General features: G+C 37.2%; 1 protein-coding gene across 6 annotated transcripts in view; it reads right to left on the bottom strand.

Annotated features, from left to right (window-relative positions):
- WNK3 (WNK lysine deficient protein kinase 3) overlaps window positions 1–27876 on the bottom strand; it is a 153773-nt gene that overhangs the window by 38757 nt on the left and 87140 nt on the right. For all 6 annotated transcript variants that reach the window (XM_087427038.1, XM_004443218.3, XM_087427043.1 and 3 more), the window contains 5 exons: window positions 7610–7674; window positions 3832–3979; window positions 2066–2182; window positions 563–718; window positions 430–481 (listed from right to left, as the gene is read on the bottom strand). In XM_087427038.1, the coding sequence (XP_087283164.1) occupies window positions 430–481; window positions 563–718; window positions 2066–2182; window positions 3832–3979; window positions 7610–7674 (538 nt within the window). The remainder of the gene's footprint in view (window positions 1–429; window positions 482–562; window positions 719–2065; window positions 2183–3831; window positions 3980–7609; window positions 7675–27876) is intronic.

The following is a 27876-nucleotide window of genomic DNA, read 5'->3' on the forward strand; positions in this document are numbered from 1 at the left end:
AAAAAAAAAAAAAAGATATGAATGACTATTAAAACATAAGGCAAACTTAGAACACGATAATTTTAGTTAAGAAAGTTTCTGTCCATTTCACATCAGGGGGAAAATAAAACTTACCAGCTAAGTTCAAACAGTAAAGCTGTTAAAAGTCATCAGTACTGTGACTGCTTTTCTGGTAACATACCATGCGACAACTCAGAAATAAATTAATCAGATAAAGAACCAACACTTGGAGGAAATCTGGAGAATGGTTTTACTTCTACTTTTTACTTATGGGTGATAAAGTCCTTTCAAAGTGTGGGAAAACCTACATTAACAATTTATCAAATTCCTTTATTGGCTAACATCTTTCCCAATTAAGATGTGTAAATTAAAAGTTTCCAAATGTCTTGCTTCAAAAGCCAAAAGGTAAATTTTATTAAATATACTTACTGCTGGTTTGAGTGGATGCAGAATTTATCTGTACTTGTTCAGATGATCCTGTCTGAATTAAAAATGAATAGATAAATAAAGAAGTTCCTGATACATATGCGAGAAGACCTATTTGCTAAACAATTGCTCTTACTTGGCTACTGTTGCATTCCACGGTAATAGAGTCAACTCCAATGGTTCTTTCTGCAGCAGAGTGGACATGAAGGATCTCCTGGGCTTGACCTACAATAGCCCTCAATTCTTCTACAAATTTTTCTTTCTCACTTTCCAGCACAAAGTTATCTTCAACCTGTCCAAAAGTAAAAAGTAAGTCTATGCATGAGAATAAATTTAGTTTTTTCAAAATTATAATATTGTATCAATGGTGACTACCCTAAAGAAAAATAAATTAAAATTAAGTATTTAGATCTAAACGTCACAACAGAATTAACAAAGACCAGCAAGAAAATGCCACACAATACATTAAATTATTCTTTCTATTTTTTTTATTATTCTTTCTATATTGAGACCACTGACATTTGTCAGATTGGCACTACCTACCAGAGAAGAAGCCAGCATTTAAAAAAATATCCAGCATTCTAGAAATTGCATGTCATTTGAAGAACATAACTGAGGCAATGTTTATGTTTAAAACTAGGATGTTCAAACCCCAAAGCTTTTATTTATTTATTTATTTTGGTGAGGAAGATTAGCCCTGAGCTAACATCTGTTGACAATCCTCCTCTTTTAGCTGAGGAAGATTGGCCATGAGCTAACATCTGTGCCCATCTTCCCCTACTCTACACGTGGGACGACTGCCACAGCATGGCTTGATAAGCGGTGTGTATGTCCACGCCCAGGATCCGAACCTGTGAAACCCGGGCCTGCTGAAGTGGAATGTGCAAACTTAACCACTACCCCACCAGGCCGGCCCCCCCAAACCCCAAAGCTTTTACATCACAAATCACAAAATGAAACATCTCTAAAAGATGATAAAGAATGGCCCTGGGACAATTCAGAAAATACTATGTTAAACAAGGCAGAATTGACAAAATTATTAACTTTTAAAATGTTTAATTCTACTTGGCCAGGAATGCATACCCAAAGAAAACTGGCAGAAACAAAAGCATTATATACTTTCCTTGATACCCTAACCCATCCTGATAAAAAAAAAAGGGAAAAATACTAACTTAAGAGTAACAATTCAAAGAAAATATGAAAACTAAATGAAATGATTAACATTACTTGAACACCTATATGTAAGATGTTATATCAGTAGCTAACATATTAGAATTACCTGGGGAGCTTTACAAACCATTGATGTTTATGCCTCACCTCCAAAGATTCTGATTTACTTAGGGACCCAAGCAATGGAATTGTTTTAAGCTCTTCAGGTGACTTTAGCATGCAGCCAAGGATAAGAACCACTTACCTAAATCATCTCTTAATTAAATCTCCTAATATTTTGCAGATAAATATACTGAAACCAGAGGAAGCGCAGTGACTTACTCTTGACCATAACCAATTTAACTCTGTACAAATTTTAAAAAGTAACAGTACCCTAAAAAGAGATGGCTCTGAATAAATGAGGGGAGAGTTAGAGGGGAAAACAGAGACAGAATGCTGAAGGGAAAATAATTTGTTTTACTGTACTTACCATATAGTCTGCAATATCCTCTGGAGCATCACCATCAACATCAAACTTGAAGGTGACCATCTTGTTATTGTGTGTCTCCAGTTGACACTCCACCATGTTGTCTCCAGAGGTTGACACCTGGGCACAAACATTTCACCAGTTTAAGAATCAGTCATTGTCTTCTCTTTGCAAATGGTACAGGGAACATCTAGATGAACTCACATACAGTATATGGAAAAAATGGTTTAAACTGTTCAGAATCTAACAAGATTCTGTCTTTCCCATGGTGAAATACTGCCCAAACAGCCATTCTATGACAAATCTAAGGCTCAAATTACTCAGCAAAAAATAAGTTAGCAATGTGATCCTGTGGGAAAGAAAATGGAACACAACTTTTATAAAAAGGAAAAAAATAGTCACTATAGCTATCTGCAATGCAAAGATCTAAGTTCGGTCATTCATTTCCAAAATTCTCTTCATCCCACAAATTGACTCTTTAAGCAAAAGAAAACGCACTGCTAATGGAAATATAAACTGGTCTAACCTTTCTGGATAGTGCTCTAGCAACATGTATCTAGAAACTTTAAAAATATTCATACTCTTTGACACACTAATTCTACTTCTAGGAATCTAGCATAAGGAAATGATCAGGGATATATACATAGATTTGTGTTCAAGGGGGTTTGCTGGAGAGAGAGAAACAGACAGACTCAGAGAGAAAGACAGAAAGTTAGAAAAAAACGACAGGCTGGCAGAAAGAGACAGATAGGCAGACAGACAGAAAGATACAACCTAAACGAAGAACAACAGAAGGAATCATTAAATTATTATACCTCTATACAAGGGACTACCTAAGGCAGCCATTTAAAATATCAGTTATTGAAAAATTACTTAATGACACAGGAAAATGCACATGATATATATTAAGTTTTTTAAAGGGCAGAATAATAAAATTATATATAGGGAAGTTTAAGCATCCATCCGAAACATATACCATATTGGTTAGAGATATGGGCTTTAAAGTCTGATCTGGGTTCAGATCTTACTATCACTTGCTAGTTGAATGACCTCAGGCAAATTACTTTACCTCTCTAATCTTCAGTATTCTCATTTGTAAAGATGAGCATACTACCACCTACCATATACGGTTACTAAAGGATTAAATGATAAAATGAATGAATAACATTCAGGGTGTCTACCACAAAAGAATTCAATAAAATTTTGCTACTATCACTAATACTATTACAACTTTTATAAGGCAAAATACTACACATACATACAGAAAAAAAGAGATAAAAACAAACTAAAATATTAACAGGAGCCATCTCTGAGAGGTGGTTATAAGTCATTATTATTTTCTTCCTTTTATTTCCCCTATATTTCCTAAGTTTAAAAATTAACACATAATACTCTTATCAGAAAACTTTTTAATGGAGGAAAAGTTAACTTAGAGGGAGTTTCACAATATTCTATCTTCACCTCTGCGGCAACATTGCCCCTCCCTGACCCCTCCCCAGACCTCTACACACACTCTTTTTTTTTTTTAATTTTATTTATTTATTTATTTTTCCACCAAAGCCACAGTAGATAGTTGTATGTCATAGCTGCACATCCTTCTAGTTGCTGTATGTGGGACGCAGCCTCAACATGGCCGGACAAGCAGTGCGTCGGTGCACGCCCGGGATCCGAACCCAGGTCGCCAGCAGCAGAGCACACGCACTTAACCGCTAAGCCACGGGGCCGGCCCACTACACACACTCTTAACCAAACCATATTTACACACTGACCTGAAGGACAGTGAGCTGGAATTTAGTCCCCTTCTCCGGTCGAGGACAGGAAGCTCTTCTCTGTTTGATCCGATCTTGTTTGCCATTTCCGCTTGGGTTATCAGGGGTATTGGTGTTTTCCTTCAGAGCTGCCACATCATGATTCAAACTAGTAATTAAAAAAACAAAAGCAACTTCTATTCAATTTTTCAGAGCAGACATTATTCTGTGATTCTCAAAGACCAATATTTAACCCAAATCCGAGTTAACATCTGAAGTTCCTTCGTGGCTAGAATCATTCCATCTTGATGGTAAAATTCTAAGAGAAACTCCCAATTATAAAATCATAAATAATGAGTTTAAGGAAAATGAATGAGTACTACAATATCTTTTAAAAAGTTATGACTGCACAACTGTGCAAATATACTAAAAGCCATAGAACTGTACACTTTTTAAATGGGTGAATTTAATGGTATGTAAATTATATCTCAATAAAGCTGTTTTTAGGGCCGGCCCTGTGGCTTGGTGGTTAAGTGCGCGCGCTGCAATGCTGGTGGCCCGGGTTCGGGTCCCGGGTGCGCATCGAGGCACCACTTCTCCGTCCATCCTGAGGCCGGGTCCCACGTACAGCAGCTAGAAGGATGTGCAGCTGTGACATGCAACTATCTACTGGGGCTTTGGGGGGAAAAAATTAAATAAATAAAATCTTTACAATAAAGCTGTTTTTAAAAGTTATGAAGGGCCGGCCCTGTGGCTTAGTGGTTAAGTGCACGCACTCCGCTGCTGGTGGCCTGGGTTCGGATCCCAGGCGCGCACCGACGCACCGCTTCTCCAGCCATGCTGAGGCCGCATCCCACATACAGCAACTAGAAGGATGTGCAACTATGACATACAACTATCTACTGGGGCTTTGGGGGAAAATAAAAATAAATAAAATCATAAAAGTTATGAAAAACTGAGATCATATTGTATTTATGTGGCAAACATCTTCTCATAGTAGTGGGAGTGAAAGAAAAACACTGCCAGTGATGGATCTCTGTGAAACCTTTTATCAGGGCATGCTCTTGATCAATTTTATCTTCCTTGTTTTGGGGATTCTTATTAATATGTTCAAATAAAAACCAATTCTCACTCAAAATATACCTGTTTATGTAATGAACTCAACAGGGGTAGAGAGACTCGGTGTGAGAGACAGGAATAGTGCAGGAGGCAGAACAAGAAACGAAAATGAGATGTGTATATATATACACACATACATACATACAATGGAATATTACTCAGCCATAAAAAAGAATGAAATCTTGCCATTTGTGACAACACAGATAGACCTTGAGGGCATTACGCTAAGTGAAATAAGTCAGAAAGAGAAAGACAAATATCAGATGATCTCACTTATATGAGGAATCTTAAAAAAAACAACAAAAACAAAAAACCCAAGGTCATAGATACAGAAAACAAATTGCTTGTTGCCAGAGGTGAAGGTGGGGATGGGGTGAAATGGGTGAAGGGAGTCAAAAGTTACAAACTTCTAGTTACAAAATAAATAAGTCATGGGGATGTAATGTACAGCACAGCAACTACAGTTAGTAATACTGTATCGCATATTTCAAAGTTGCTAAGAGAGTAGATCCTAAATGTCTTCATTACACACATACACAAATTTTATAACTATATATGGCAATGGATGTTAACTAGGCTTATTGTGGTGATCATGTTGCAAAATATACAAATATAAAATCATTATGTTGTATACCTGAAATGAATAATTAATTATAATTATACCTCTATACAAGGGACTACCTAAGGCAGCCATTTAAAATATCAGTTATTGAAAAATTACGTAATGACACAGGAAAATGCACATGATATATATTAAGTTTTTTAAAAGGCAGAATAATAAAATTATAATTAAAACTAATTTTTAGGTAAAGTACTCTCTCCTAAAAACTAATGTTGAAGTATCTGTATAAAGATATACAAGAAGAGATCACAATAAGTTCTAAAATTTTTTCTATGTCCATGTGAAAAAGAATTTGCTTAAATAAAGTAGTGGAAGAAGATACATTAATACTGATCTTAGTTTTTTAATACTCAGAGAAATAGCAGTAACAACACCTTCAGAAGATAAAAGGGACATAATTCTAGTCAATGGGGCTATATCATTCACTTTGCAAAGTTACCTTAAAACGCTAGTTTAGGGTTTGGGACAAGATGGCAGAAATTCAACTCTTCCTGTTCCTTCCCGCTAAGTACAACTAGAAAATCTGGAAATAATACAATAGACAATCACAGGACAGCACTGACTGGCTAGGGACTCCCAGGACTTGAGGAAAAACATAGCAGCTTGGCATCTCCCGATTACCCAGCCAGCAACAGACAGCAGTCCAGGTTCAGCATCTCCTAACTCCCAACCCAAAGGCAAAGGCAGCCCAAGCCCAGTGGTCCCCTGACCCCCAACTCAGCAACGGAACGTGGTTCAGGTGGGCTTGTCCTCCCCTGGTGATGCTGGCAGGAGCTCCATCAGTAGCATGTGGCCTGGAAAGCTGGCCTAGGGCAGCGGGCCTGGAGAAGTGTTCTCCAACCCCTCATTCCAGCCATGGGGCCCTGTGGTGGGGCCACGTGGTGTCAGGTGAACCAAGCAGACCAGAATAGTACTACAAGAACTCTGAAACTAATTGTCATTAGAACCACAGCCCACAAAAGTACACCAGGACCTATGCACCTAAACAAGGTGACTGCCTGCTAAAACAGAATATTTAAATAGGATCCAGAGTCTCTAACATAATATCCAAAATGTTCAGGAGACAAATAAAAATTCCTTATCATACCAAAAACCAGGAAAATCACAACTTGAATGTGAAGAGACAACCAACAGATGCCAACACCAGGATGAATCAGATATTGGAATTAGGGGCCAGCCCCGTGGTGTAGCAGTTAAGTGCACGCACTCCGCTGCTGGTGGCCCGGGTTCGGATCCTGGGTGCGCACCGACACACCGCTTGTCAGGCCATGCTGTGGCGGCGTCCCATGTAAAGTGGAGGAAGATGGGCACAGATGTTAGCCCAGGGCCAGTCTTCCTCAGCAAAAAGAGGAGGACTGGCATGGATGTTAGCTCAGAGCTGATCTTCCTCACACACACACAAAAAAAGATATTGGAATTATATGACAAGGATTTTAAAGCAGCCATAATCAAAATGCTTCAATGAGCAATTACAAATACTCTTGAAGCAAATGAACAAACAGAAAATCTCATAAAATAATAGAAGATATTAAAAAAAGAACAGAATGGAAATTATAGAACTAAAAGTACAATCATAGAAATAAAAAACTCATTGAATGGGCACAATAGCAGAATAAACAGGACAAAGGAAATAATCAGTGAACTTGAAGACAGAACAATAGAAATTACCCAATCTGAACAACCTAAAGAGAAATATTTGTTCACAACTACCAAATAATAACACAATTATATATCTGGTTATGATTTATTTCTTTAGATTAGCTGGAATTTTACTGTAAATTACATTATGCATTTCTTATTTCCTTTTTTAACCCTTATAAGCTTTTCTTAAGAACAGAATATTATAATAATGAGGACAAGAAAATGGTCAATAATTTCACGATCCATATGATCCTCATTAACACAAAAAAGTAAAAATAATACCTACTATTTTTATTGAACATATGCACAAATAAAAGAACACAGAAGCTTCTATAGTCAAGACACACTAAGCATCTAATGAATGCAAACTTCAACATACCTTCATCGTTTTCATGGTATTAATTTGAATATACTCACTTTCGAACTAAATCCGGTTTTAGAAGAGCTGTTTGTTGTTCAGCTCCAACTGGTTGGGATACAGGCTGTAAATAGTACAGAAATAAAACTTGTTATGGATAACAGCAAACTTCAAGCTAAAGACGCAATTTGCTAATATTTCAGAAAACATGATTGTTAAAATTTCATATTTTGGTTACCTCACAAACCAGGTAAGAACATCTATACTATTGAATGTCTATGTCAATCCTATTATTGATGTTACTACCAAAGACAAAGAAAAGTAAAATGTAGCAGTACTCATCTTCACCAAGATTTTTCATTAAAAAAAAGATAACATTGTTTTATATACTTTTGTTTGTATTATTTTTCAATGGAGAACACCGACATTCAGCTTCCAGTCCTGACTGTAAAACTATTGCTAAAAGGTTGCTGCCATTCCATAAGCAGATAAACCAATGCCTCAAGCTTTAACATATTGCACAGTCTTGCTCTTTCTTCTCTCTTTTCCCTCAACTACTGCCAACTATCCCTTTGAGGTATTAGTATCCAGCACCTGCAATACTGCCTTCTAGGAGAAAACTTTAAGCTCTCTAAGAAGGCAAATGCCAACCCTGTTTGAAAACAATTTTAAACATTTATCCAATCCATCCTATGCACTGCCAACTGGTGACAGGAAAATGACCTTAAAATGCAAATATACCAAAATCGATCACTTCTCTACCCAGTTTAAACCCTCTATGATGCCTCCTCATTTTCTATAAGGTTAAGTTCCTTCATATGGCAAATAACGTCATCAATAAACTGGTCCCTGCCTCATTCTCCAGCAGCATCTCTACTTGAAGCCACACTGAACTGTAGCTCCTCAGAATGAGTTGGGCTCTTCCATACGCTGTGATTCTACTTATGTTCCTTCATCTCCCTGGACTATTTCAGCTCTTCCTCAGTCCTGTCCGTTTAGAAATATCTGGACAGAACTCCTATATATAAGAAGCCTCTATTACAGTAGGTTCCAGACAGACTAGCAAAATCACCTTGGAGACTCTTTAAAAAACATATACCTTAGCTCATATCTTGGTTTCTAAACTAAAAGAGATGACAGTTCCTTGGAGGAATGGCTGATTCCAGCACTACAGCAAGGAAAGTACAAGACGAGCCTGGATCATCTTGCTATGCCAAAAAGTAAAGAACTGCTCAAAGAATGATGGGAACATATTAAAAGCACATAGGAGCCAGCTTAAAGGGGGTCCCACTGCCCAAATATGGGACAATTAGGGCATCAAAATAAATAATGATAGGAACAGAATATAACTCATTCAATAAGAATCCATGAGTTCATACTGATACAAACAAATAAATAAAGGAAAGCTCTTACAGTACCAAGCCAACTAATAAATATAAGGAATGATGGAGATAGAAAATCATCAATGGATGATAAAACTAGCGGGTGAAAGTTGGATGAGGAACAGGATATTTACATAGTTTCAAAATATTTCCCCACAGATTACTTATTAATTACAAAAGCAAAAAATGATCACTTTACAATGGAAGAACTTGGCAGGCCCCACTTTAACCAAGTAATTAAATTTAACCTCAGTAATATTGGGACAAACTGACATCACATGCCTCCAAATATGATAGGATGCACAAAGAACACATCATCACTTAAGGGTATTACTGACAAAAATGCATGATCTGAATCTGAACAAGAGGAAATTTCAAACAAACTCAAATTGAAGGACATTCTACAAAATAACTGACCTTTATTCCTCAAAAATATCAACGGTATGAAAGACAAAGAAAGGCTGAGGAACCCTTCCAGATTAAAGGAGAAAGAGACAAACAACACAACTCAAGGCAATGCATGATTTTCAATTAGATCCTGGAACAAGAGGGGAAAATTGCCATAAACGATATTATTTGGACAATTGGTGAAATTTTAATGTGGACAACAGATTAAATAATAGTATTACATTCATGTTAAATTTCCTGAATTTGGTCATTATATTGTGGTTAAGAAAATATTCTTGTTCTTATACTGAAATATTTAGGGGTAAAAGGGCATCATGTCTGCAACTAGCTCTCCCATGTGTCAGAGGGAAAATCATGTATGGCTGAATGGATAGATGGATGGAGAGATAGATGGATGGATAGATGGACAGACGGACAGATAGACAGATGAACCAACCAATAGATTGATGGACCATCATCCAGCAATGTCTTTTATTATGTCCCTCTATCATATGTGTTTAACATCTAACTCCAAGGACTTTGATTCATCTTTGTATTCTCAGTGCCCGTTAGCACATTGCCTGGCACATTTTAGGCTTCCAATAAATGTTTGAAGGTAGAAAGAAATAAGAAAGAAAACGGTGACATAAGAAGAAAGGCTGTAACATAAATATGTTCGTGATCCAATATTAGCAATTTTGGACATCAATCCTAAGGAAATAACATAAAGGAAGAAAAAAGTACAGAGTATAAAGTTTGTTTCCTAGTAAATGTCCAATACATGGTAGCTATCTCTGTGTTTTTATTGTAGTATTATACATGATAAAAATTAGCAGCAAGTTAGTTATCCAGGAATAGGGGAAGAGTTAGGTAAATATGAATAGTTATTGCACTATTGTGTGGCCATTGATAAGTGAAATTGTGAACGCCAAGTAAAGGCAGGGAAAATTATTTAATGATGAATGAAAAAAGCAGAAAAAAAACTGTAAATATAATTACAACCATTTATGCATATGACAAAAGCCTGGAATACTATAACAAATATTATAACCACTGTCATGTTAAGGAAAAAGCATTTTAGGTGATTATTTTCCCATTTTCTTACTTTTTATAATGTTAATACATACATTTCATAATTTAAAACTTTCAAAAGATAGCAAATACTAAGTGTATAGGAAAATAGGTACTTTCATAAACCACTGGTGGGACTGTAAATGAGTAAGAGCGTATACAAAGATTTAGCTACAAGAATGATCCTCACAACATGGACTATAGTTGCAAATAGCAAAAAAAAATAGACACTTGTTTCCTTTACCTGCTCCATTAAATAAATAATGGTACATCCATACTAAAGGATATTATGCAGCCCTTTAAAAATGTGCTAAAACATATAAGATATTATAAGAGAAAAAAGATTATAAAAGAGTATGTACAGTATGGTTACATTAAAATTACATGTATGTATAAGCATATAAAATGGTCTGGAAGAATAAACACCAAGGTGTTAAACAAGCTTATCTATACTCGTCTTGCTTTTTTTAATAAGAATAAAATAAATTCAACTTTGTACAGATTTATCAACCTTCAAATATAGTAATCTCAGGGCAGGCCTTCGTTATTTCAGTGCACAAAGTTATAGTAGTTTTAGACAAAAGTAAAAATGAAACATTTCACTAAATTTGAAAGACGTCTACAAAAATGACCCAGCATCTATTTGTAAATATTAGTTTTGAAACTCCTAGAAATATGACAGAACTTGATTTGAAGACATCATATAAAAAGCCAGATGAACCAACTATTAGCCATGATTCTGAGGGCCAACACAAAGTAGCATTAATAATCCTGTTAGTAATTATAAGTGGTTATAAAATATAATTCCAGATTGTTGTCATAGTAACTATGTTTTGTTTCTCTCTACTTAATACACAGGCTCTGCCTCCAGATTTATGCAGCCAGATACCATGTCACTACTCCATCTTGCTGGGACTCACCATAATTCTTTAGTTTCTTTAATACAAACATTTGTTACATCGCATACATTTTGTTGAATCTTGTGTGCACAAAAACAGAAATCTCTTTGCCAAAGTATTTGCTCTCAATGTTCAAACAGTGATTATATTAAAGAGCTAGTTATTTAATCTATAATTAGAAGCTAATCTAGCTTACACCCAGGGAAAAAAAAAATCTGAGTATGTGTTGACTAGATTGGAGGGGGAACAGGAAAGCAGGAAATGTTATACTGTGCTCATCTCTCCCCGACCTCTCACCTTCAAATCCAAAAGAAAGACAGGCACCAATCTCTTTTCCTAAGGAGACCTTGATATCTGGATATCTGAGACCTTAGTAACTTGCTAGCAAAATTCAATAAAACTAAAGTACCTCTGGGCACTTGCAGAATGAGGACAAGCCAAAATGAGAAGCAAAACTAGGCTTGGATTCCACGGGCCACACCATTCTCTCCTCTTTATCTTGGCACTTAAAACTCTCTCTTGAACTTGTTTCTAGCTCTTTCTCACCCATGATAACGTGAGCTCTTTGAGGGAAGAGACAGAATCTGTAAGATTTATCACAATATTCCCAGTGCCTAAACAATACCTGAGATAGGAATAGCTGTTCAATGTCTTTCACTATTATAATGTTCTTATTTTTATTATTGTTTTTATTTCTATTACAGCAACAAAACAACCACTATTTATTGAGTGTTTATTAAGTGCTAAGCACTTTATATACATTATTTAACTGAATTCAGCCCTTACAACTCTAAACGGTAGGTATTGTTATCTTCATTTTACCAATGAGGAAGCTGAGGCTATAAGTAATGGAGACAAACAATTGAGTCTGTAAAAGAAAGTGAATGAATGGACAAATGACACCAAAGAGTACTGAAGAGCAGAGACTCGTTGTGCACACCATAGAGGCTTTTCTGTTAGTTCCTAACCCTTCTTTCTCCTTTACTTACTTCACCATTACTTGCCCTCCTCCCATCAGTGGTTCTCAGCCCTGCAAGCACTATATAATCTCAAGGGAAGGAGAGGAAGAGGGGAGAAAGGGAGGAGGGAAGGAAGAAAAAGAAAACAGACGTAAAGAAAATCCAAGCTCATGCATAACATTCCAGAGATTATTATTCAGTTATTCTGGAGTGAAGGAGACTAGTAAAACTGGGAAGGACTTTTGAACATTTCATAAACTGCCTTATTGTTTTATTGACACTAAAAAACATGTCTCTCCTATGAAGTACTTTTTAACAACCACTATTTTTATTGAGCACTTATTACATGCCAGGTGCTTCTCACATATATCTCATCTAATCCTAATTAGCCTGCAAGATAGGCATTTTTTCTGACATAATGAAAATTTTCCAACATACAGAAAAGTTGAATAATTATTCAATGAAAACCCATATATCCACCGCTCACAGTCTATAACATTTTATTATATTTGCATTAACACATATACATCTATCAATCCATCTTATTTTTTATGCATTTCAAAGTAAGTTGAAAATGTAAGACAGGCATTTTTAAAACTTCATTTTACAAATGAAAAGAACCAAAGCTAAAAGAAATTAAATGACTTTCCTCAAATCACACAGTAAATAATTCAAAGAGCCAGAGTTCAAACTCAGGTCTAACTAAAGACACAAACTGGCTCAAGCCTGTATGTGTGCTGTAGATATCTGTTTAACAGTGAAATTTTTGCTTATTTAAAGAAAATTATCACTGTATATGATGCCCACTTCCATATTTTTATACTTATAAAGAACCCTTCATCTATAAAGTCATTACTTGTCTAAGTCTAGTTCTTGGCCAAGCCAAGATTCTGAATAATGAAATTTATACTAAGAAATAACTGATCCACAGTATAGTTCCTTGGATAAACTCATATAATGACGCCTAGGCTATTAAACATGCATTAAAAAAAGATGAAAACACACCAGCACCACAAAGACTGACACACAAGAGTGATAGAAACTAGGAAGAAGTTTCATTAATTATAAGGCAGGTAGAATTGGATTGACGAAAAAAATATACCTGGGCTTCATGCCAGGGCATCGCTAGGGATCACCTCATGAAAGGGGACCTAACTGAAAGGAGACTTATACTTCATACTTTCCCCCTAAAATCTGCCCCCAGTTGAGTTACCAAAGATCTATACCAACCAGCAAATTGATCAAGCACTGCTCTTGTCTCAGCCCTCCAAGTTTTCTACAGCTATTCAGAGAGAGCAACTGATGTTGTTTTTGTTTGTTTGTTTGTTTTTTTTTTTTAATGGCAGGACTGAGAATGTATACTGGAGATGAAAAGGAGGGGAGTGACTGAGCCATTTGGCAATCTGGGAGGTAGAGTCCCTACAAGTAAAGCCCAATCAGCAAGGATGCAGATAGGAAAAATTTGGTAGCCATGCATGTTGGAGACTGTAGTCTTTCATGTATTTGATTATAACAAGCACTAGAGAATTCATTATGGGGGTAAAAGTAAACCACACCTCAGTACAGAAGAACTACAACAGATCAATGCCTATTAATATGCAGAAAGTGAGGGGCCGGCCCGGTGGCATAGCAGTTAAGTTCGTGCCTTCTGCTTCGGCGGCCCGGGGTTTGCTGGTTCGGATCCTGGGCGTGGACCTACTCACCGTTCATCAAGCCATGCTCAGGCAGCATCCCACAGAGCAATTAGAAGGATGTACAACTATGACATACAACTATGTACTGGGGTTTTGGGGAGAAAAAAGGAAAAAAGGAGGAAGACTGGCAACAGATGTTAGCTCAGGGCCAATCTTCCTCAAAAAAAAATATGCAGAAAGTGTAGATATCCTTGTTAATATGCAGAAAGTGTAGATATCCTTGTCCTCAAGTTGTAGATCTGTGAAAGGATTTAATCATCATTCGAGGACAACAGAAGTTAAAAAAAATCTACAAGAAGTTAGAGAGTTGGGCAGGGAAGTCCAGATCCCGTAGGGCATTCAGGCCATTAAGTACAATATTGTGACTTTTACCATGAGTGAGATGGGCAATGGAATGTTTTGGGTAGGGTTGAATCATGATCTGACTTGCATTTTAAAAGGATCACTCTGCTTCCGATAATGAGAAAAAGGTTATAAAGGAGCAAAGGCAGAAGGAAGAACAACAATTAGGAGGCTGCTGCAATTACTCAGGTAAGAGAGAATAGACTAGCATGATAATGGTGCAGGTGGTGAGAAGTAGTCAGGTTGAAGATATATTTTAAAGGAAAAGCCAAAAGACTTTCTGATGATTTGATGTGAGATATGAGAGAGAGAGAGAAGAATAAAAGATGACCACAGATACATGGCTTGAGTAATAGGAAAACTAGAGTTGCCATTTGCTGAGATGGGGATAACTGTGGAAAGAACAGGCTTGGGGTGGTAGTGGGAGCGGAGTGCAAAAAAAAAAGTATTTAATTTTGGACATATTGAATTTGAAATGCCCATTATACATCAAGTGGAGATGTTGGGTGTATACTGGAGAAATAAGGCAAAAAAAATAAAAACAAAAACTCTTTCCTAGAACACAAAGTCAAAAGCAAAGTGGGCTGGAGGTATCAGTATAAAATACACACACACACAAACATGCATTCTCTCTCTCTCTCTCTCTTTCTCTCTCTCTCTCTCTCTCTTTCGTCTGTCTGCTGAGAGCCCTAGAAGCTATGATTCCCAAGTAGCAGCAAACATACCTAACATCCAGATTTTGGTTTCTAAATTACGTTCCCCACTAAAAGGAATCAGGGCTCCCTGGAGAAATTACGGATTCCAGGGCTGGGGCAGAGAAAAGTACAAAATGAGCCTGGAATATCTTGCTATGCCAGAAAGTAAGGAAGTGCTCAAAGAATAATGGAGACATGTCAAAAGGACACAGAGCCATCCTGAATGGGCCCCCATTGACCAAATCTGGGGCGCTTTAATGATCAGAATAAATAATGACAATCTTATATGACAACCTAAAAGGTCCCATGAGTCCATATGGACATAAGTAATTAAATAAATAAATAAGAATGGCCAACTAATAAATCTAAGGAGGAATGATGAAGTCAGAATATCATCAACAGATACTAAAACCAGTAGGTGAAAGTTTTTATGAGGAAAGGGATATTTACATAGTCTCTAAATATCTCCCTACAAATAACTCAAATTATACAGGGAAAAATGGCAACTTCATAGTGGAGAAGCCTGGCAGGCACTAATTGAACCAAGTAATAAAAGTTAACATCACCAATACTGGGACAAACTGACATGAGCTCTTAATATGATGCCCTGAGAAGAACACAATGTCACTTACATGTTATTCCTGCCAAAAATGCATGATTTGAATCTAATCATGAGGAAACTTCAGACAAACCAAAATTGAGGGGCATTCTATAAAAAACTAGCCTCTGCTTTTCAACACTGTCAAGAAAAACAAAGAAAGGCTTAAGAACTGTTGGAGATGGGCCGGCCCCATGGCTCAGCGGTTAAGTGCGTGCGCTCTGCTACTGGCAGCCCAGGTTCGGATCCCGGGTGCGCAGTGATGCACCGCTTCTCTGGCCATGCTGAGGCCGCATCCCACATACAGCAACTAGAAGGATGTGCAACTATGACACACAACTATCTATTGGGGCTTTGGGGAAAAAAAAAGGAGGAGGATTGGCAATAGATGTTAGCTCAGAGCCGGTGTTCCTCAACAAGAAAAAAAAAAAAGAGGAGGATTAGCATGGATGTTAGCTCAGGGCTGATCTTCCTCACAAAAAAAAAAAAAAAAGAACTGTTGGTGATTAAAGCACACTAAAGAAAAAGCCAAGCTAATAAAAAAGAAGAGTAGGCACTTCACAAAAAAAGATATTTGAATCTATAATAATTACATGAAAAGATGTTCAACATCATTACTTATCAGGGAAATGCAAGTTAAAATCACAATATATACCAATCACATCCACCAGAATGGCTAAAATTTAAAAGAATGACAATACTAAGTGTTGATAAGGATGTAGAATAACTGGAATTCTCATATACTGCTGGTGGAAATGGATTTTGGCACAATTACTTTGGAAAACTGACGGGCATTATTTAGTATAGCTAAATATACCTTTATCCTGTGACCCAGCAATCCCACTCCTAGGTACACACACAGGAGAAATGAGTGCACATGTCCACCAAAAAAACATACAGGTACGTTCACAACAGCTTGATTCATAAGAGCCAAAAACTAGAATAAATCTTAATATACATCAATAGGAGAACGTATAACTGAACTGTGGTACATTCTACAATGGAACAACTCACAGCAAAAAAATGAAACAAACTATTCATACAAGCAACAATGTGGATGAATCTCAGTGAACCTTCTAGGGAGCTGGAAATGTTCTATACCTTTGTTTGCATTATATGGAGGAATATATATGTAAAAACTCATCAAGTTGTACATTTAAGATTAAGGTACTTTAATGTATATATGCTCTATATACTTCAATAAAAAAAGAAATATTTTAAAAAGCTGGTATGATCCAATTCTCATAAATATTAAAAAATGTGTTTGTGTATGTGTATGCAGAGAAAAATTCTGGAAAACGTCAAAGGTTTTATTTGTGAGAGGTGGGATAAGAGGTAATTTTAACTTTCTTTATATTCTTCTGAATTTTTAAAAAGTATTTACAGAGCACGGAAGTCAGGATGGCGGCGTAGGCAGACTCTGAACTCACCTCCTCCCACGGACACAGCCAATTTACAACTACTCGTGGAAAAATTACCCCTGAGACAGAACTGAAAACAGGATAAGAGGAACTCCTGCAACAACAGACAATCCTCATTGAGGTGGAAGAGGCAGAAACTCCCTTCTGGAGAGGAAAAATGCCGCCTTCACAAGCCACCAGCGTCACGGCCACCCGGGAGCAGCCCACAGGTATGCAGCCCCCCCTGGAGGAGGGGGGCCCTGAGCCGGGGAGCGCCCCCGCTGTGGGCATTTTGTGGACCCAGCACAATCGAGACGAGTGGCATAATATCTGACCTTGCCTGCTACGAAAACATTTGGGAGTACCCCCAGAAAAGCTGGTGCATAAAGAAATTAAAACCAACTCCTAAAGGGCCCACGTGCAAACTCACCCGTTTCAGAAAGCAACCTAAACTCACCAGAAAGAAAGGTGCACAGTGCTTTGGTGAAAAGAGACTCACCTGATAGGCTCTGAGTGCACTGCAGTGAGAGGTGAGACCTCTCCAGGGACTGGGACATTGGCGGCGGCCATTGTTGTGGCCTGGTGTGGGCGTGCTGACACAGACACAATGAGAGTTCTCCCTGGGACCTGCTAGCCAAGGGTCTGCCCCACCCGCTAGAGCACAGATTTAATCCAGCTCAGCCAGGGTAGGCAGCCCACCCTCGAGACAGGCCCCACCCAACAACAAGCCCTCAGGCAACTTGTGGGCCTGCATAGATTGGTAACTGGATTCTCTGCAGCCTGGCAACTGTGCCCACTTCAGTGGGGCAGGGCGTGCATAAGGAGCAGGTGGAGAGTGTGGGGAGTGGTGGAGTGTGTAGGGCTCCCGCGGTGGAGAGACTGGGTCCACTTCAGGAGGTCGGGGCGCGCACATGGCGCAGGACTGTGTTGACTGTGTGTGTGGACCTGTGGGTGGCAGGGCTTGTCAGCTGCAGAAGACTTGTGCTTCTCAAAGGCCATATATGACAAACCCACAGCTAATATCATCCTCAAAGGTGAAAAACTGAAAGCTATCCCTCTAAGAACAGTAACCAGACAAGGATGCCCACTCTCACCACTCCTATTTAACATAGTACTGGAAGTCCTAGCCAGAGCAATCAGGCAAGAGAAAGAAATAAAAGGGATCCAAATTGAAAAGGAAGAAGTGAAACTGTCACTATTTGCAGATGACATGATTTTATATATAGAAAACCCTAAAGAATCCACCAAAAAACTTTTAGAAGTAATAAACGAATATGGTAAAGTTGCAGGATACAAAATCAACATCCAAAAATCAGTTGCATTTCTATACACTAACAACGAAGTAGCAGAAAGAGAAATTAAGAATACCATCCCATTTACAATTGCAACAAAAAAGAAGAAAATACCTAGGAATACACTTAACCAAAGAGGTGAAAGAGATGTACACGGAAAACAATAAAACATTGCTGAAAGAAATTGAAGAAGACACAAAGAAATGGAAAGATATTCTGTGCTCTTGGATTGGAAGAATTAACATAGTTAAGATGTCCATACTTCCTAAAGCAATCTATAGATTCAATGCAATCCCTATCAAAGTTCCAACAACATTTTTCACAGAAATAGAACAAAGAATCCTAAAATTTATATGGAGCAACAAAAGACCCCGAATAGCTAAAGGAATCCTGAGAAAAAAGAACAAAGCTGGAGGTATCACACTCCATGATTTCAAAATATACTACAAAGCTATAGTAACCAAAACAGCATGGTACTGGCACAAAAACAGACACACAGATCAATGGAATAGAATTGAAAGCCCAGAAATAAACCCACACATCTATGGACAGCTAATCTTTGACAAAGGAGCCAAGAACATACAATGGAGAAAAGAAAGTCTCTTCAACAAATGGTGTTGGGAAAACTGGATAGCCACATGCAAAAAAATGATAGTAGACCCTTATCTTACACCATACACAAAAATTAACTCCAAATGGATTAAAGACTTGAATGTAAGACCTGAAACTATGAAACTTCTAGAAGAAAACATAGGCAGTACGCTCTTCGACATTGGTCTTAGCAACATCTTTTCAAGCACCATGTCTGACCGGGCAAGATAAACAATAGAAAAAATAAACAAATGGGACTACATCAAACTAAAAACCTTCTGTACAGCAAAGGAAACCATCAACAAAACGAAAAGACAACCTAACAATTGGGAGAAGATATTTGCAAACCATACATCTGATAAGGGCTTAATCTCCAAAATATATAAAGAACTCATGCATCTCAACAACAAAAAAACTAACAACCCAATTAAAAAATGGGCAAAAGACCTAACAGACATTTCTCCAAAGAAGATATACAGATGGCCAACAGACACATGAAAAGATGTTCAAAATCATTAACTATCAGGGAAATGCAAATCAAAACTACAATGAGATATCACCTCACGCCCGTCAGAATGGCTATAATTAACAAGACAGGAAACAACAAGTGTTGGAGAGGACGTGGAGAGAAGGGAACTCTCATACACTGCTGGTGGGAGTGCAAACTGGTGCAGCCACTATGGAAAACAGTATGGAGGTTCCTCAAAAAATCAAGGATAGAACTACCATATGATCCAGCTATTCCACTGCTGGGTATTTATCCAAAAAACTTGAAAACACCAATGTATAAAGATACATGCACCCCTGTGTTCATTGCAGTGTTATTCACAATAGCCAAGACTTGGAAGCAACCTAAGTGCCCATCAAGGAACAAATGGATAGAGAAGATGTGGTATATATACACAATGGAATACTACTCAGCCATAAGAATCGATGAAATCCAGCCATTTGTGACAACATGGATGGACATTGAGGGTATTATGCAAAGTGAAATAAGTCAGAGGGAGAAGGTCAAATACCGTATGATTTCCTTCATTAAGTAGTAGAATATAACAACAATAAACAAACACCTAGAGACAGAGATTGGATTGGTGGTTACCAGGGGGAAGGGGGGAGGGAGGAGGGCGAAAGGGATAATTCGGCACATGTGTGTGGTGATGGGTTGTAATTAGTATGTGAGTGGTGAACATGATGTATCTATGCAGAAATAGAAGTATAATGATGTACACCTGAAACTTATACAATGTTATAAACCAATGTTATTGCAATAAACAAAAAATTAAAAAAAAAAGAAAACTTAAAAAAAATAAATAAAGCAATGTTATATAATAATAATAATAAAAAAAGCATTTATAAGAAGAAAAGCTGGCGGCCGGCCCCGTGGCTTAGCGGTTAAGTGCGTGCGCTCCACTGCTGGCAGCCCGGCAGCCCGGGGTTCGGATCCCGGGCGCGCACCGACATACCGCTTGTCCGGCCATGCTGAGGCGGCGTCCCACATACAGCAACTAGAAGGATGTGCAACTATGACATACAACTATCTACTGGGGCTTTGGGGATAAAAAGGCAAAAAAAAAAAAAGGAGGAGGATTGGCAATAGATGTTAGCTCAAGGCCGCTCTTCCTCAGCAAAAAGAGGAGGATTGACATGGATGTTAGCTCATGGCTGATCTTCCTCACACAAAAAACAAAAAAAAATGAAGAAGAAAAGTTATTTTTAAAAAGCTATTTTCACGTGAGGAAATAAAAGGTCCATAATAAGATATATAAAAGATGTATACCAAATTTTTCACTTACAAGGATAAAGAATGCCACCTATAAGCACTTAGGAGGAAAAAGGTAACAAAAATCCAACTGGCTTTAGGCTTCTTTTCTGCAGCATTAACTAGAAGTCAACAGAACAAAATATCTTGTAGAAGGAAAGAAAAGGTTGTAAACTGATTTTTTTCCTACCTAGCTAAGTTATATTTCATGTGTGGATGTAAACAAAAAGTCAGTTTCAGATACCCAAAGAATCAAAAATTGCACACCCAAAGTAATCTTGAAAAGTTACACAAAGCCATTCTCCAAACTACAGAGGCACTTGGCAAAATTGAAGAATCAAGAAAAGGAAAGTTATGGTATAAAAACTGGTGTTGTATACTAAAACCGGTAATCGGTTATTAAGTCCAAATTGTGAAAACCGTGTTTCAAAACTGAATGTACACATAAAAACTGAGAACGTAACATGTATAGTATGATAAAATAAAAAAAAATATTTTCCACAATTGCTATCCCCCAAAACAATAGTTTGCCTTTTCCTTAAATACCTTATAATAGTAATCCACAGATAATCAGTCTCTTAGCTCATTCCACCAACCTCTCAAACTAAAGATTTCAACTGTGCTACTATTTCAGAGGTTGGCTACTTCCTGGAGAATGAGATCAACCTCAAAAGTTCCCATCCCCCTTCAACATCCTCAATATTCCAACTAATTTACACTACAAAAGGGAGAAGGCTGAATAATGCCGCTATAAATCAATCCACATGACTAATGTCCTTATCATTACCAGTTTCAACGTTATGAAGATATACTAAGCAATATGTGCCTTTTGGGAACATTTTTTTGACAATGTTCAGCAAACGCACTCACTGTAAGACCAATTTTCCTTCAATTAGAGTAAAGTAATTTCACATAAACAAAATGTTGTGCTAAATAGCATTTTTACATAAATGGTCTAATACCCTAGAAGCCAGAATCTCTCTCTAGAGAAACGAGATATAACTGTAATTCTCAATTTTTACACAAACATTTTCATTTAATGGAATTAACTACTTTATAGAGGAAGTTACAGTGAAGATTAAATGAGATGAGCCTGCTTGACACATAGTAGGTTCTCAATGTCAGCTCCCAACTATAAGATTTATTCCTTCAGAATGCCTCAGAAACTGGTCACATAATATATTAAAACTGTCTCTACCACAATAAACTCATGGATTGTTTTAATCATATTCACACACAGCAGGCCCATAGATGTTTCTGAACAAAATGAACATAGAGAATCTTTTGCCAATTAACATCAGCATTATCAACAGAGTCCATTGTTGATACAGTTTCTGTACTGTCTTGAAAGCACTAGAAGAATAGAAATGTAACCAGAGACAAAGTAAATATCTCAAAGGCACTGATATCTTAAGTAACTATCTTCACAGGTCTTAAACATGCTATGTTTAGAATTAAAATCGCCAAGACTTAAGTGTAAAGATATTAATTGCTTCACTGATTAAGAAACCAGAACTGAAAATTTTAATGATTCCATTGAGATCACCTATGAATTAGTAGTAAAATGGAAAATGCTAATAAGAACCAAAATTTTCAGAGTAATCTCACAAATATACAACTCAGATATGCTCATATGTAAATTTATCTGTGAAAACAATAAATATGATAACAAAAACATGATAACATTTTATTGACTCCTGATGCATTCAAAGTCTGAAATCTGGCCAATCCTGTCACTGCTTCTAAAAACAATATCAGCAAAACCTGAAGAAACACCCCTGCACCTAGTCCTCAATGCTAAACATTTACAACAACATCACACTAAGTTATCTTTCCCTTATAATGTTAATTCACATCATTTATACAAATAAAAAAATTCTACGAGACTGAATCAATATGGTAACAATGAACACAACATCCACTCTAATACTCTAGAAAGCAACAGAAATGATGTTTTCAAACAACTAGAATCACGTCGTCACATCCCAGGAAAACTAAAGAGTGCTATCCACAGACCATAAATGGTGGAGGATCTCCAAAGGAGCAGAAACCAATAGATCATAGCCATAGGGAAACAAAATCTATGGAAACCAAAGCTTCAAACACATATATACAGGAGGAAACTACTACAAAGTTAGGAGTGACTTGGGAAGCATGAAACCTACTCAGAGGATACCAGAAGCATCAGGTGGCCTTGGGGATTCCATCTGGAAGATTAAATGGGAAGGTAAATGAAGAGCAACTGAATAATCCTATCTACTCCCAACCTCCTGCTGTGCTAAGCAGTGAGAAGCAAAGAAGTTTGCCCAAAAACTCAAGGTGGAGCCTGGGAGGAAGGACAAATCTACAGGTGACTACTGAAGAAACATACTCCCTCTACAACCTGCCCCTCTCTCACAATGACTGGAGGCAGGCAGGCTACTGTAAACAAATCAGGCAGGTGAGCAGGATCCTTAAATACAAAAGACCAGAAAACCAAGACTCACCAAACCCCTGAGAAACACCAAACCTTAGAAAAAGAGAAGAATCAAACTCAACAATGAGATTAAGTCTTTACAACAACTAACTTCAAGTAGGTACTTAACGCTGCCTGGCAATCTTACTACCATTCATTCTACCATTCTCCTAGAAAACTACGTTATACCTTCTCCTTTCTCCTCAAACTTTTAATACACACTCTCTCCTTCAAACTCATGCTCAGATGATGACCATGCTTCTATTTCACTGAGAAAATAAAAAAGCAACAAGAAGAGAATTTCCATAAGCTCCCCTACCACGTCTACTCACCTAACAGCATTTGTGCCCATACTTTGCCTTCACCCATATAATTATGGACAACTGTCTGAGCTCCTATGCTAAGGCCAACCCCTCTATTTAGAAACTAAACTTTATCTCCTCTCACTTTCTCAAGGACATCACTCCAGTAATTAACCTTTCTCTCTTCTATCTCATCAATTTTCCCTCACTCTTAAATCACTCCTTTTATAAATATGAGGTTGAATCTCCATTAAAACAAACCCTCTCGACCAGGATTTGTTGAGATATGACCGATTATGAAGCTGGGGCAGAGAAGAACAGGATAGGCCTGGAACATCTTGTTTTATAAAAATAAGTTCAGAGAATGATGGGGACATGTCAAAAGGGCAAAAGAACCAGCCTGAAGAGTATCCCACTAGCCAGATCTGAGATAGTTGGTACATCAAAATAAATAATGATACTGTTGAATTATAACCCATAGAATAAAATAAAAATTTATACTGTTATATTTAAATAAACGAATAAATGGGGAAGAATGGAAAGCTCTAATTCAAATAATAAACATAGAATTCGAAAATCACCATAGTAATAACTGTTACAGGGAAGAATCTTCAATGGCTGCCAAAACTATGGGTAAGAGTTTTATGATAAACATAGCCTCAAAGTAATTCCCCACAAATTACTTAATCACAAAGTGAAAAAACAAAACTTTTCAGTGAAAAAGTCTGGTAGACACAGCCTTAACCCAGTGATCAAAATTAACATCACCCGTAACAAGATAACGGACATGATGTGCCTCCTGACATGATGCACTGAAAAGAACCCAACATCACTTTTATAGTATTCCTGCCACAAATGCATAACACCTGAATATAACTATGTGGAAACATCAGACTAACCCATTTTGAATGATATTCTAAAAATAACTTGCTCATACTCATCAAAATGTCAAGGTCATGAAAGACAAAGAAAAGCCAAAAAATTGTTCCAGATTAGAAGAAACTATTAAAGAAGCATAACATTAAAATGCAACCAGTTATCCTGGATTGGATCCTGAACCAGAATATTTTTTTTTGTTTTGCTATTATAAAGAAGATTCACATACTTAGAAGAAATCTTTGGAGAACAGTTAAAAATGAAGAATCTGAGAGACTTCTGGAACACCCCTTAAATATCCCACACAGTACAGCTAACTACAGAAGATATCATTGCTACTACAGGCATTCTTGAGATGCAAGGTGAAGCATTGTTAACCTAGAAGTCACAAAGTTTACACACTTTAATTGAGGAAGCCCAAATCAGCTACCAATGCTGATAAATCAGACCTTCATTTTTAAATATAAAGCAACAACCAAAAAAAAAAAAAAAAAGACTAAACGTGGGAGGAGATTTAGCGACCATAAATTTAACAATACATACTCTATCCCAAAGGAATGGGCCAGGGACATGGAAAGAAGCAAGTTAATGGAAAGAACTCAATTGCACATCAATGGGAGAAAGGGAAAATGAATAACTAGAGCTACATATATCAACATGGATGAATCTCATAAACAATGTTGATTTTTTTTTTTTTTAAAGATTTTATTTATTTTATTTTTTCCCCCCAAAGCCCCAGTGGATAGTTGTGTGTCGTAGCTGCACATCCTTCTAGTTGCTGTATGTGGGACTCGGCCTCAGGATGAACGGAGAAGTGGTGCCTCGATGCGCACCCGGGATCCGAACCCGGGCCGCCAGCATCGCAGCGCGCGCACTTAACCACCAAGCCACAGGGCCGGCCCTCCACGAAGTTTTAAACCTTGCAAAAAAATACAGGTATCCAGGGGGTTGCAAATGCACTCGTAATTTCTTACGCTGGGTGATGGGTATGTGGGTGTTCTTTGTATTATTCTTGATATCCTTGCATATAACATAAAGATTTCATTATAAGTATTTTAAGTCAGGAATGTGGGTTAACTAATGAAATATTTTAGCAATATTTAATCCTGTTCTACAAGGGATTCTTACACGTACCAATTATGCAATCTTTAATATAAAAGAATGCACCTGACTTTTAAAAGGAAAAAAAAAACTATCAATAGCCTCATCAGTGCAGGTCAGATCTCTCAGCAAATGAATTTTGGCAACAAACATAGGAAAATCCTTTCAATATCCAGAAACTTTTAGAATTAAGGTATTAGGGACCTACAATAAGGAGAAATGGAGAAATCCACAAAGTTGAAGTAGAATACTTCAACATATTTTTCTCATAAATTAAAAGAATAAATAACTAGATGAAAAAAGGATATAGAGAATTATAATACTATAATTAAGAAGCATGATGTAATAAGTATATAGAGAACTTAGAATGCTCCTCCCAGAATGGAAAACATAAATCTTCAGCAAATAAGGCACAAAAAGTATCAAATTCCAAAAAGTAGAAAGCATAGTCTGACTATAATGTCATAGAGAAATTAACAGTAAAAATCTATTCAATTAAAAATTAATAATCATTTAAAATAACTTTAAGATGAAATGAAAGCAAAAGTTTTAAACTTCTTATAAATAAAAATAAAGTAATTAAGGGCCGGCCCCATGGCGTAGCGGTTAAGTGCACGCGCTCCACTGCTGGCAGCCCAGGTTCAGATCCCGTGTGCACACCGACACACCACTTGTCAGGCCATGCTGTGGCAGAGTCCCATATAAAAAGTAGAGGAAGATGGGCACAGATGTTAGCCCAGGGCCAGTCTTCCTCAGCAAAAAGAGGAGGATTGGCATGGATGTTAGCTCAGGGCTGATCTTCCTCACAAAAAAAATAAATAAACAAAAATAAAAAATGTATAGAAACTATGGCCCAGTAATTTTGCACCAGTGTCTCCTCTAGCATGATCTTTGTCCATTGTAACATTAGTTAAAATAGTGAAAAACTGGAAACAGCCAAAATGGCCATCAGTAGGAGGAACAGCTAAATAAACTGGAGTATAGTCTTACCAATGACTACTACGGGGCAATTAAATAAAATCGAGTGTATCTATATGTAATAACATAGATATACTTCCAGGGCACATAATTGAGTAAAAAAATTACCAAGTGAAAGATGCAGTAGGATCTCTTTTATGTGCTTAAAGACAAAAACCAAACCAAAAAACAATACTATATATGGTCTAAGGGTACATATCTATGTATGTAACTCCACTGAAAAAAGATCTGGAAGCATACACACCAAACTGATAACGGAAGGGACAAGGACATAGGGAGGGGTGGGGTCAAATGAGACTTCTCTGTATTGTTTTATATTCTCACCAGGAGTATATTTTGTCATATTACTTATGTAATTAAAGTAATTAGAAAAATACTTTGAAAAAGAAAAATAATGCAAATACTGTGGTACAGAATCAAAGTGACATTCAAATACTGTACTGAGTAGGGATGCAATTGCATACAGAATACTGAGGTTTAATATTTCTCTACAGAAACTGAAAACGAAACCATCTAAACAGATGTTTGATTAAATCACAACATCAGCTGAAAAGGAACCAATCTTCACCACCAAAAGTACTAATGCACTAGTACTAACACATCAGACTACAAGAGGTAAGAAATGCTGACCTTGCAGTAGATAAAAATCAGAATAAGTAGTTTTCCATATTATTTGATAAAACAATCAAAACCAAGATTGGCACATCCGAACTCATGATTCAATTCCTGTCTCTTATATGCCCTAGTCCATTGCTACATGGAGAAATAAGAACAGATCTTAGGTTGCTCACCAAACACAAGTTCATTATGAATTTGGAAGTGCTGATTAGGCCACAAGAATGATAAACATCAACAAAGAATCCTTCTCCCATTGAGGGCAGGCGGATAGAGATATCTACAGCCATTCTTATTTATTAATTTATTCAACAAACATGTAACAAGCAACTATTTGTATCAAACACCATGCTAGGTGCTAGGAATACAGAGATAAATCAGGTACAGATCTCTGCTACAATTTTCAGTTTTATTAGGGAGACAGACACAAAATACAAGCACAGCTTGCTATTTGACCAAGCTGAAGATCCCTCTCCCCTCTGCCTCAGCAGTAAAAAAAAAAAAAAAAATCCAAACGTCAGAAATTCATTCCATCCCTTTGTCATCAACTCTTCAGGGTTTACTGATGGGCATACAGTGGTTACCTCAATTAAGTCAGGGATGATATTTTGCAATGACAAAAATTAGGAAAGAGAGGTTCTACTTCTGGTAATGGTCCCATTAGACCAACCTCCCCACCCTGACCCTGCATATATCAACAAAAAGTGCTGGGCAAATGGAAAAAGACAACTGCCTGAAGGCATAAGAGAGTAACCAAAAGCAGGTAGAAACTGGTAGGAAAGTGACACTCGGAAGAAAGGAAGGCCAGTGGATGAGTTTGCCATTTTTATGGCTTTTCACCTGAGGGCAAGCCCTATATCAGCTAAAACTCGAAAGAAAACCCACATTCTTACAAGATTAAAGCAACAGAGGAAAGAGTCTGGTAGTACA

Source organism: Ceratotherium simum, chromosome X (genome assembly GCF_057802395.1).
Source record: "Ceratotherium simum simum isolate JZ-2026a chromosome X, ASM5780239v1, whole genome shotgun sequence".
In the NCBI taxonomy this organism is placed as follows: Eukaryota; Metazoa; Chordata; class Mammalia; order Perissodactyla; family Rhinocerotidae; genus Ceratotherium; species Ceratotherium simum.